Source organism: Schistosoma mansoni, chromosome 1 (assembly GCF_000237925.1).
Source record: "Schistosoma mansoni strain Puerto Rico chromosome 1, complete genome".
Lineage (NCBI taxonomy): Eukaryota > Metazoa > Platyhelminthes > Trematoda > Strigeidida > Schistosomatidae > Schistosoma > Schistosoma mansoni.
This window is the reverse complement of record NC_031495.1, coordinates 42953862-42966267: the sequence shown is the minus strand read 5'-3', so window position 1 is coordinate 42966267 and position 12406 is coordinate 42953862. Positions and strand designations below refer to the sequence as shown.

General features: G+C 38.6%; 1 protein-coding gene across 1 annotated transcript; it reads left to right on the top strand.

Moving 5' to 3' along the window:
• Window positions 1–1725: 1725 nt before the first annotated feature.
• Smp_079610 (putative g-protein beta wd-40 repeats containing protein) lies at window positions 1726–11868 on the top strand (the record flags this gene model as incomplete). The annotated part of the gene is made up of 8 exons (XM_018794503.1): window positions 1726–1886; window positions 1920–2028; window positions 2063–2133; window positions 2163–2386; window positions 4698–4900; window positions 5926–6306; window positions 9518–9622; window positions 11821–11868. 8 exons carry the CDS (start codon window positions 1726–1728, stop codon window positions 11866–11868), a joined length of 1302 nt encoding a protein of 433 aa, XP_018648909.1.
• Between the last annotated feature and the right edge of the window lie 538 nt (window positions 11869–12406).

Here is a 12406-nt window from a genome sequence, read left to right as displayed (position 1 = left end):
AGGAACTCAGGCAGACCGAAAGGAGTCGTGATATCGGTTTTCTCGATGTCTTCAAGAGCGACTGAGATCTGTTGATATGTTCGTACCAGATCGATCTTAGAAAAATAGTCGTGCCCTTGAGTGATGCAGTGATGTCATGTATGTGGGTAATGGGGTAGCCATGGAAACGCGTAACTGCGTTTAATGCTTGGTAGTCTCCACATGGTCTCCAACTAACCCCATCCTTTTTTCGCACCATGTGGAGGGGCGAGGCCCAGAGACTGTGAGAATTGCGAATAATACCATTAGCTAGTAAATTGTGAAACTCACGTTTAGCGAAAGGTAATTTGTCTGGTGCCAGTCGGCTATGTTTTGCCGTGACTGGGGGGCCGTGGGTGACTACGTGGTGTACCACACGATTGGTCACCGATAGAATCTCCTCGAGAGGTTTAATTAGTTTGGGGAATTTTCGAAATAAAGCGTGGAATGAATCGTCACGCGATTGAAATATACCTGTGATTCGGTACGCATTTGTGTGACCTTTAAAGCCTATGAATTCGCTGTTCGGCGAGGTATCGATTAGATGCAGCCTACATGGATCGACTAGCAATTCATAGTGCTGTAGGAAATCGATAATGAGTATGGCTGTGTGAACATCGGCAATGATGAACGTCCACAGATACTATCGTCAATTGCTCAGGTTGACTGTAAGCTGTCGTGTACCATAGGTAGGAATGACTGAGACATTCGCAGCGCGTAGTCGAAGCATCGTAGCTTGAGACTTACTGTTACCAATAGGCACTACAGAAACTTGGGCACCTGCATCCATTAGGTACCTAGCGTTAGTGCGACAATCGTGCACATAGAATAAACCTCCATTCTGAAGTGAAGGTCCTGCGAGTACGGCCGCATTTACTCGTCGCCTCGGGAGTTTCCCACCTTATATGACCGGGGAGTTCGACAATGGCGGGCACCGATCCCGAAAGCACAGTGGTACCAGCACCAACCAGAACTCGCTCCCGAAACGGCCCTTTGGCGTGGCTTGGAAGATGCCCTCTTAGGGCGAGTTGGTACGGCCTCACGAACGCGTGACCTGGTTTGGGGGACGTAGGGTTCTGGTACACTGAATCGGTCTCAAAAACTGAGATGGGTGTGAATACAGTGATCCCTATCCCCGTGAGCCGTAGGTCGACTAGCATCAAGATCAATCTTCGAACGTGATATCGAGGCAACTATGTATACCCATGGAATACCAAGAAATGATTATGGACCTGCCATATCCTCTCTTTTTCTTCCTATCAGGTCACGACAACTCAAGGGTCATATCAGTAGAAAAGCAAAGAATGAACAATACGCCATTTGTATACAGGTTTTCACATCGAGTCATCAATTCTTGGAAAATGTTGCTCGAAGAAATGGTGTCTGCCCCTTCAATTTACTCATTCGAGAAAACACAATTTGTAGGCCTTCTGTCATCACTACACATATCTGAATCTTGTTTGTATTAGTTCCAAAATATTTGTGTTAAGATCAACCTTAGCTACGCGGAATTTTGATTTTGTTTGTTTTTCGTGACATATGGTATGTTTAGATTTTCATCCGAATAGCAACTTGTAGGAAGATCCATCATTACAAATTCATTTTAAGGGACACAAAGACTCCATCACATGTGTCGACTTCAACCCGACTGGAAAGCAGCTAGGTAAAGTCCGTTTCTCTTAGTGCTCATAATTAGCTTCTTGCTCTATGGACGCATGTTTAATGATTTGGAACATTAAGCCACAAACACGAGCATATAAGTTTAGTGGCCACAAGGACGCTGTATTCTGCGTCCGATTCTCACCGACTGGTGAACTTATACTAACTGCTTCTAGGGATAAAACAGTAAAATTATGGATTCCGAGCATGTAAAATAAGATGTTTTAAATAATAAAATTTAGAAAAGGAGAGTCTATCACTTTTCGTGCCCATACTGCGGCAGTTCGATGGTTAGATGTGTCCGCTGATGACTCAAGGATGTGTACAGCTTCCGCAGACAAGTCGGTAAAAGTATGTCCAGAAGTGTTTTTTTTTCAATCTATAGGTTTGGAGTTTACATAGACAGAAGTTCTTATTCTCTTTAAACCAACATGTAAATTGGGTGAGGTGCTGTCGGTAGGTCACGGCCAATCTTATTAAGCCAGTTTTTCACCTGACTCACGCCTGATCATATCTTCATCAGATGATAAAACTATTAAATTATGGGACACTGAGGCGCAAAGTTGTGTACATACCTTCCAAGAATCTGGCGGCTTTGCTTCACATTTGGACTTTCATCCGAGTGGAAACTGCTTTGCATCGGGAAGTACAAATTGCACAGTTAAGCTTTGGGACTTAAGAATGAACCGTCTGCTCCAACATTATGATGGTAAGTGACTTTTTCTCTTGCCGAACTCTTAGACCAGGTTAGTAAAATCTCTAGATCATAGAGAAACCTGTGAAATATCCTTTCTTATAATTCTTGTCATGCGATAGTTTTACTGAAGCTACCTTCAAGATATCGTTGTGTGGGAAGAAAATAAGTACGATTGACAGTGGATAAACAACAGGTTTCTCAAGACTCCTTTTCATTAAAAGTTCTGCAAATTCAAAATCGCGTCCGGTTAATGGTGAACTAAATATATGCCAAGTTATTATTGTGACTCATATAAGGTTCAACCAGTTCGGTCTATTGTTTGTTTGTAATTACATAAGCTAACAGCATCAAAAATACTTTAACCTTAGTGTGGAATGTATTTAGTTCAACTGATAGTATTCTTTTATGCTATTTTTACTAGTTTCACCAACTCGTGGGAAGGGTTAGTCGTGGAGATAAGCGAGTTGTTAGGAGGTGTAGGAAGGGTCCTTTTTCTCTTTCCAAATTTGTTTCACTGTATTATACTCCTTCAATAACATCTTCAAACCCTTATCTTTCACATAATACTTATACTCTTACTACTTCTACCAATATGGGATTTGAATCGACAACTTCATCTCTGTGCTAATGTGGTATGGCAACTCGAACTGATGTACGTACGTACGAAGTTCTACGTTGTAACTGACTGACTCACCAACTCGTTCAATGTTCATCTGATCATCCAACGTCTACTGCGTGCATTCCTAATGCCATCTACCTTAGATTTCTCACTAAGTACTCTGAAGACCTAGTCACCATTGTCGATATCAATCTATTTCGTTACCTAATTATGTCCAGTTCTTATGAACCCTTTTATTATTACACCATTACATGGTTTTTGATTTAGTTGGATTGTAAAACCATGTTCTAAAACTAATCTTAGCGAATAAATTATCATAACATACCTTGAGCATTGCCCTTCTCTTGTGGACTACTTTGTTTTTATGGTGTTGGCTCTTAACTTTAAGAATATTGACAAAAATAGGGCACGAGACTTATGGGTTTTCTACCCACGCCTATACATTGTCTATTTCAGCATCATGGATCATAGGATTGGCTTGGTCAGGTATCCCAGTTGGAGGTGCTTTTCTCTCTTTCTGCTTGCTTCCTGTTTCCATTTCATAATATTTTTACGCAAAGTATGAGGTGTCTGCACAATCTATTCATCCTCTGATAGTAGTCAGTTGTGTCACTTGGTTACACACTTGGTTACAAAATGGGAAACGTCAATAGGTCATTTCCTATTTGCTTCAGGATTTCCCCACTCACCACCTCACTTGAACTGAATTATTTTAAATCTGTGAATTCAACTATTCCAACTTTTACTGCTACTACTACTACTACTACTACTACTAATAATAATAATAATAATAATAATAATAACAATAATAATAATGCAAATTGTCTGGCATGTAGTAAGCGCGTAAATAGGATTGTCAGTACAAGTCATCATTTCATTTATTTGTGTGAGGGCTGTGATACTGCCCAGGTGCCCAAACTAAAGCAGGTGGTTTTCTTAGGGGGCCATACCCGGAGCCTTCGACCTAAATGTCTGACCCACAAGGCAGTGGAGCATCGTGAGGCGATGCATTCCCATGGTAGCCGGTGACCAACAATTGGTTCATACGCCATTCGTTCCTTCAGGATACTGGAGCCCATATGCACCATTGGTTTAGAATCAGGGTTTTCCAATTCCCCTAGGTAGACTTTCAGTGTCCACCAACCCGGTTAAAGCGCCGGACATTCGCTTTTCGTCCTCTCAATTTCGTAAACAACACCCCTGCCACGAGAAGGCAGTGAGTAGGACTTCCCTGGCAGGGGCTGTATACGCGTGGTCATGTGAGAGTATTTCGAGAGGGAGAGCGTACTCTCCCCACTCTCAGCCATACCAGGGCATTTGAGGGCGTATGTTCAGCAAGTTGATGATAAAGTCTAATTAAAATGTAGATTTATGAGGGTAAAAGTATGTTGAGCGAGTGGATTAGCGGTGAAGATATCCGGCTCTCAACCATTAGGCTGCACACTCAAACTCTACTTCATCTTATATATCTGGACAAAATCGCTAATTCTCACAAAAAATGTTGCACAAAGCTGGGTACGTATCCCTGTATCTAATACATAAATTACACTAATTAATTAAATAATTAAGAATTACACAGAAGTGTCTGGGACGCGAATATGTAATATCTTAGTCATTAGTCCTTTATGTGATATTTCGCATATTTGTTTCATTCTAATTTGTTTGCTTTTGGATTTAATTTCTGTGGATTCCGTATGATTTTAGCTCATACTGGTCCCGTACATAAAGTTGCTTGTCATCCCAATGGTCATGTCCTGCTCTCTGCATCTGAAGACTCAACACTGAAAATATTTGACCTACTTGAGGGGCGTCCACTTTTTACACTTCAGGGACATCAGGGACCTATTACTGCTGCAGCATTTTCTGCATCCGGTGATCATTTTGCATCTGGTGGGAATGATGAACAGGTAAGCCTTAGATTGAGAAATCATACTAACTTTGCTATAATACTTAAATTTACCCAGTATCTGTAAACTATTCACTTGTTTTCTTGACAATCAGTTTTTAAAGGAAGCAAATGGAAATATGTAAGTAGAAATTTATTTATTACCTGTTTTTCCGATCAATAAAGCCCATGCGATTGAAGTGGTATTCAAAAACGTATGCAATACAATCCCACCATTCTTTTTTGTGCTTCATAATATTTTGTGGTAATCTTTTTTCAGTTGGTTTATTTATTTATTTATTTATTTATACACATAAATATTGGTACAAGGAAGCACCAGATACATATGCGCCTCACAAATCAAATGAGATTTGTGTGAGGGCTGTGATACTGCCCAGGTGCCCAAACCAAAGCAGGTGGTTTTCTTAGGGGGCCACACCCGGAGCCTTCGACCTAAATGTCTGACCCATAAGGCAGTGGAGCATCGTGAGGCGATGCATTCCCATGGTAGCCGGTGACCAACAATTGGTTCATACGCCATTCGTTCCTTCAGGATACTGGAGCCCATATGCACCATTGGTTTAGAATCAGGGTTTTCCAATTCCCCTAGGTAGACTTTCAGTGTCCACCAACCCGGTTAAAGCGCCGGACATTCGCTTTTCGTCCTCTCAATTTCGTAAACAACACCCCTGCCACGAGAAGGCAGTGAGTAGGACTTCCCTGGCAGGGGCTGTATACGCGTGGTCATGTGAGAGTATTTCGAGAGGGAGAGCGTACTCTCCCCACTCTCAGCCATACCAGAGCATTTGGGGGCAAGGACGGAGTTGGAAAAAATGAGATAAGACTCATTGTACTGTGACTCCCCACGGAAATCTTTAGTAAAGGGCGAAAGATTTATCCGCAAATGAGGAGACACCAGAGTTATTATTTTTTCAGTTGGTACTCTATTTATAATTTAAATAGCACTTAGTGAACAGTAATTTAGAAACTTTTCACGACTTTATATCAGCTTAGGATCCTGTAAAAGATTTTTGAAATTTATTTCAGGTGTTTTTATGGCGCACGAATTTTAATAGGTGTGGTGTTAAAATGACTACTAATACTCCAGACAATTGTTCACATCCAATTTATACAACTTCTAATCCTGATGGTTCCATATCTCGGGACAAATCTATTCAAATTAATAGTCATCTGCTATGTCCTAGATCTGATCCTCAAGTAACATCAAGTGAAATGCACGAAAAAGCAGAAAAACCATTATTCGCTACTTCTGAAACTGCTGTCGACTTTCATGAAACTACTAACAGTGGAGTACAAAACCCAGCTACTTCCGTCAAGTGTCATTTCCCGCCTACTTTTCGCACTCACTCTGGTGTTATCTCATCAATGACTTTACCATTAACGTCAAATGTGAATTTTCTACAAGCCGTAAGTCCATTTTCCAAAATTAGTCGTTTTTATTAGTAAATGTTTGCGGTCTGTGTTCGTTGTAATGAAGTCCTGAATAATTCGCCCCAGTTTCATCTCTGCTAGGCGACAAAAAACGTGGTTCGTGATTAAACTATGCTTACTTCTTCGATAAGACAAATTTTATCCAAACGATCCCAAAAAACTTTGACTGCTGAATTAATTTCGTGTAGTTTGATGATCGAGATCCACGTAATAAATTTTAGTTTGCTAGGTAAATATAAGAGTAAAACTAATTTGCATCCGTGTTTATTGTCGTTTTCATTTTTTAGTATATTAAGACGATTGTTCCAAAGTTTACTGCAGTTTGACTTTTCTTACGTATCAAGAAACCAGTGATAAACGACATTGACATCTGTTGTACTCGAACGAGTAATAAGTGAATGATAACTGACAGGAATTATTTATGGACCATTATGACATATATTCTTATTGCATGAATACTGAATATCTTACTTACTTACCCTTGTTACCCTCAATAGAGCATAGGCCGCAGACCAGCATTCTCCAATCCACTCTGTCCTGGGCCTTCCTTTCTAGTTCTATCCCATTTTTGTTCATTTTTCTCATGTCTGTCTCCATTTCTCGGCGTAATGTGTTCTTTGGTGTTCCTCTCCTCCTTTGGCCTTGAGGATTCCAAGTGAGGACTTGCCTTGTGACGTAGTTGGATGCTTTCCTCAATAAGTGTCCTGTCCACTCCCAGCGCTTCTTCCTGATTTCTTCCTCCCCTGGAATCTGGTTTGTTATCTCCCACAGCAGGTTGTTGCTGATAGTGTCTAGCCAACGGATCCGAAGTATTTTACGTAGACAACTGTTAGTAAACACTTATGTCTTCTGGATGATGGCTTTTTGTTGATGCAGATATGGTCAATTCGGTTCTGTGTAGTGTGATCCGGTGAAGTCCATGTGGTTTTGTGAATGCGCTTATGTGGGAATATATTGCCGCCTATGACCAGTTTGTTGAAGACACATTGATTTACAAATCTCTCACCACTTTCGTTCCTTTCTCTCAGTCCATGTCATCCCATGATGTCTTCATATCCGGTGTTGTCCATTCCAACCTTGGCATTTAAATCTCCCATTAGAATGGTCAGGTCTTTTTTGGGCACTTCTCGACGATCGACTGCAGCCTATCGTAGAATTAGTCTTTAACGTCTTCATTGTGGTCGTTGATAGGCGCATAGCATTGGATGACGTTCATTGTAATGCCCTCTCTCTTTGTTTTGAAGGAGCCTTTGATGATCCTTGGTCCATGAGATTCCCATCCTATAAGTGCATTTTGTGTTTGTTTAGACAGCATCAATGCACCTCCTTGTGTATGTGTAGCATTTTCTTCTTCATGGTTGGAGTATAACAGAAGCTCTCCTGAAACTAGTCGTTGTTGTTCAACCTGCGTTCAATGTGTTTCACTAATCCCAAGCACCTCCAGGTTGTGTTTCCTCATTTCTGCAGCAACTTAGAAGACTCTTTCGGTTTCCCACATTGTACGAGCATTCCTTGTACCTAGATAAATGATTGCTTTGATTGTTAGAAGGGGCATCGGCCTCGTGACTTCCGAAGGAACTCAGCTTTCATCATGAGGCGTCATAATTCTTCCTTCAACTACCAGGACAGAGTTTTAACAGTTTGGATTATTCTTTCTGGTTAGCATTTTTTAGCGAGTTAGTTTTCTATAGGATGAGGTCACTAACCTCATGCACGACCCTGGCAGTAGCTCCCGTAGGGGCTACAGGCGTAGTTACTGAATAGCTAAGTTATATATATTCATATTCCTTTTATCATAAGCTTTCATTTGATCCATTGATTACTGTTATTCGATTTGCCATTTTTAATTTATTTCCAAAGAAGAAAGAATTCTTTCAGTTAAAGAAGTTATGTTTACTTTGATGAAGAAAGTAAAAGAAAGTGACAGTAGAATCGCCACGTCTGATGACGTCTCTAGCTGTTGTGTTACACCATCTCTAGGATCCCAACCAAGGAGTCGTAAAGGACCAGCAGAGGCCTGTCCTATACAGCTTCCTTTCATACCACGACACCATGTCATACACTGACCACCTCCCCACCTTTTCCAACCAGTCCCAGCGCCGGCAAATAATGCACAATGTGGAATGCTGTGGGACGACATTCGTAGTATATGTCCAACCCACCGAAGTCGATGTTTCAAGATGGTGACACCAATTAAATTATTGTCTCTGTGTCCAAACACACGATGCCGAACCTGTACATTATTAACATGGTGTTGCGACTGGATGTCAGAGACCCTTCGAGAAAACAGTGATCAAACACAGAGAGTCGTCTAACATCTTCAAATCGGAGGCCAGGTTTCACAGGAATAGAGCAAAACTGCTCTCACCGACACGTTGTAGGTTCGACATTTTACGGTCAGAATAACATCATGTAGGCACCAAAGATGGCCCAGATTGGCTGATACCATACGTGAATTGATCTCATCTCTTACTTTAGAACAAGCTGGCTGATAACATTTTTATTGGAAGTAGATGGTAGTTGGGCGCATAATTTGAAAGTCAATCTCACAACACGATTCATGGTGTTCGTAAACATCTATACACTACCTTCAGTGAGAAATAATTATACCAGCGAGTGATTATTCAATAACCAATAATTATTAAAGAATATACTTCAATTAGAAAGTATATATCAAATCGTATGTTTTTGTTTTATTACACTTTTACATCTGGAGAAGTTTGTATGGCTATTTTTCGTCTTTTAGAAATCAACAAATATAAACAGTTGGTAATTTAATTAAGAAAGCTGTAAAAGTGAGAACATAATGTGTTGTGCTTGTTATCATGAACTCTGATGGGAAATAGTTATTCGTCAACACCCAACAAACTGTATTTCAAACGACTATTAGAAAAATATTGATGAAAGAAATCAGACAATACATCATGATTATCGTTCAGTAAAGAGTAGATAAGTGAATATGTTTATCTTCACCAACTTAACTTTTTTTCATTTTTTAAAACAATAATTTCCCTGCATCACTAGGCTCGTTTGAATACTGTTGGTGTTCAACAATACAGTGACTACTTGCCTCTTATTCTAATTAAATCTTAAGTTTTAACATAATCCGAACATTAGTAATTATTTAAACCACAATTTATAAATTACCGAGTAAATTGTAACGTATCTTTTTTCCATTTGTATACAGAATTCAAAAACAGCAGGCGGTCTAGAAAGTGAACGCCAAAATGTCCCACCACCATTATCTACGACACTTGAACATATTGTTTCACAACTAGATATTCTAACTCAGGTACTATCAATTTTTCAAAGTGCTTTTAATAAATTGTCTTGTTTTTCAGTCGTAAAGTATTGTTCAGTAAGCGATAATGATTTGTATGTCGTTGCTATTCCATGATTTCAAGGAGAGGAACCAGTTACCTATAAAACTAAGGAATTTTCCTGCTAAGGATTGTACGCCTTACATACGTTACCATCGAAATTCGCAATTTCATTTATACCTTGTATAAATGAAGTCCCAAGTACTTTTCCTAATAGTTAAAAATTTAGTAAATCTAGATAGCTGTATGTGTGTTACCGGGTGCGCGACTGAGAAAGGTTCTATCAATATAGCAAAAGCCAGGTTGATTAGCGCCTATCTTACGCACCTGACCTTGTTAAATGTCAGGCATATACTGCTTAAGTTGGAGAGGTTTCATCCTGTACTTATAGCTTAGTTTATTGAGGATAGTACTCAGAATTGTTATCGTATGTTACCTTTTACTCAGAGGATATTTTATTTGAGTACCGACCAAAACTTTTATAAAAGATGTAGTAAAATACCAAAACAGGATTGTCACCGGCTTCTGTTTTGAACAATATGTGATAACATCTCAATTCATTGAGTTGCATGATCTGTAGGATCGTGATGGACCAACAGGCATCAATTCTGCTTGCCACCTATACTACAATGACACGTCATAAACTGACCACCTCTCTTCCGTTCCATCTAGTTTCAGGATCTGCAAATAATGAGTAGTGTGAAAATCACTGTGGTTGAGTATATGCAGTCTTCAAATAAAACTTATGAGAAAGGTTATCGATGCCGATGATTTTCCGTTACGACAGATTCTGTGTGAAAATTGCTTATGTATTTTCAATATATTTTAGTATTATTTTTGTCTAATGACAAATACTCAGTCCGTAATTTCTAATCACCGTAACTGATATTTAGTCGATTATCTAAAATGCATTCTCGATTGATATACTGTCATCGATGTGCTTCACTATCATAAGGTAGTTGTAATGGCAAGTATAAGTCGTTGGATTGACCATTTATAAGGTTTCTTTGAATTCTTAACTTCCTTACGCCTGCTACTACTCGTGGAGAAGCATAGACCGCTCACCAGCATTCGCCATCGAAATCTGTACTAGGCAACTCTTTCCAGTTGCTATCCATCATTTTGATGTCTGCTTGTAATTCTCGGCGCAGCGTGTTTTCCGGCCTTCCTTTTTTCTGTTTCCCTTAGGGATTCTAAGTTAGCGCTTGCTTCGCGATGCAGTTTGATGATTTCCGTGATGTATGTTCTATCCACCTCCAACATGTTTCCCTTATTTCCTCTTCATTTGAAATCTGATTTGTCCTCTCCCACAGTAGTCTGTTCCTGATGGTATCCGGTCAATGGACATTGAGTATCTTACGTAGACAATCGTTTATAAATACTTCTACTTTTTTGATGATGGTTGTAGTAGTTCTCCAAGTTCCAGTTCCGTAAAATAGAACTGTCTTGACGTTCGTATTGAAGATTCTTACTTGATTGACAGTTGTTTTGAATTCCATATGTTTTTCAACTGCAGGAATTCTGTCCTTTGAACCCTTAAGCTACTTCAGTACTGCCTAAATAAACCGTTAACATATCATGAAATATAAAAGACCTATAATCTAATAGTTTTATAGACACGTTAATAACAGATTTTCCGACTTATTACTCTCCACTAACGATTTTTATGTTAATTGTAGCTAACATACTACACGTTGACTTATATGAAAATACCTAATGTGTGAATGCTTTTTTTGAGAACTGATCTTCATTCACATACAACTTGTGATAGATATCTGTTTATGTGAAACAACAAAAGTAGAATTTTATCGATCATAAAATAATAGAAATGTCGGTTATCCGTGAATAATCTAGTGTGTGACTCAGCATTACTGTTGATCTACCGTCTTTAATGTTTATAAGTCGAGAAATTTTGAGCCTAAATTGTGTATTTGTGGATACTCATCAATATATTGAACCTTTAAACTCACAGAAATCATTCACTTCGGTCTTTTTACCAATTGTTTGTAATTCGACATCCGTTGAATCCTTACTTCATATTTATATTTTACGTGTTTGTAAATTTATTACACTGAGTTTCTCCGAAATCATTGTTTATAGTGCGTAAATTTTTATTTGAGGCAATGTAAAACCAAAAGCAATAGTAGTTCTTTTCTTCATTTCTCCATAGACCGTTTCACTTTTGGAACAACGTCTTACTCTTCTGGAGAATAAATGAAAGAATGGTGTTTAAAGTTGTGAACATTCTTCTTTTACAATTGGATCATATCCATTAATGTATCAGCTAATTTTATCATTTAATTTGATAGTATTTTAATGAATAATGGATTTACATTTGCTTGAAACTGTATATGCAATTGTAATTTTTTGGAAAAACCTTCAAACTTTGTTGATTTTTCGTATCTGGAGCTTTACATTTGTACATTTTGACTTGAATGTTAATTTTACTAAATCTACGATATCTATTACATATTGTTCATACTTTCATCAAAACCGATATCTATGATTATAACATAAGTTTACCTATTCTTTCCACTAGATACAATAAAAAAATACAGTTAAATATTTTTTATTTAGTTGGTTTTCATACAGAGTTTTCCTTCTTTTACTTGAGTAATTTATCACTTCATTAAGTTGGACAATTTTCTCAGTTTCGTCCCACAGATAAATCTATCTCGTTGTTAAACGACGAATATTAGATGTTTTCTACTAAATTTGTATATCCGTGACAATCAAGTAGTAGGTGTAACAGTTTT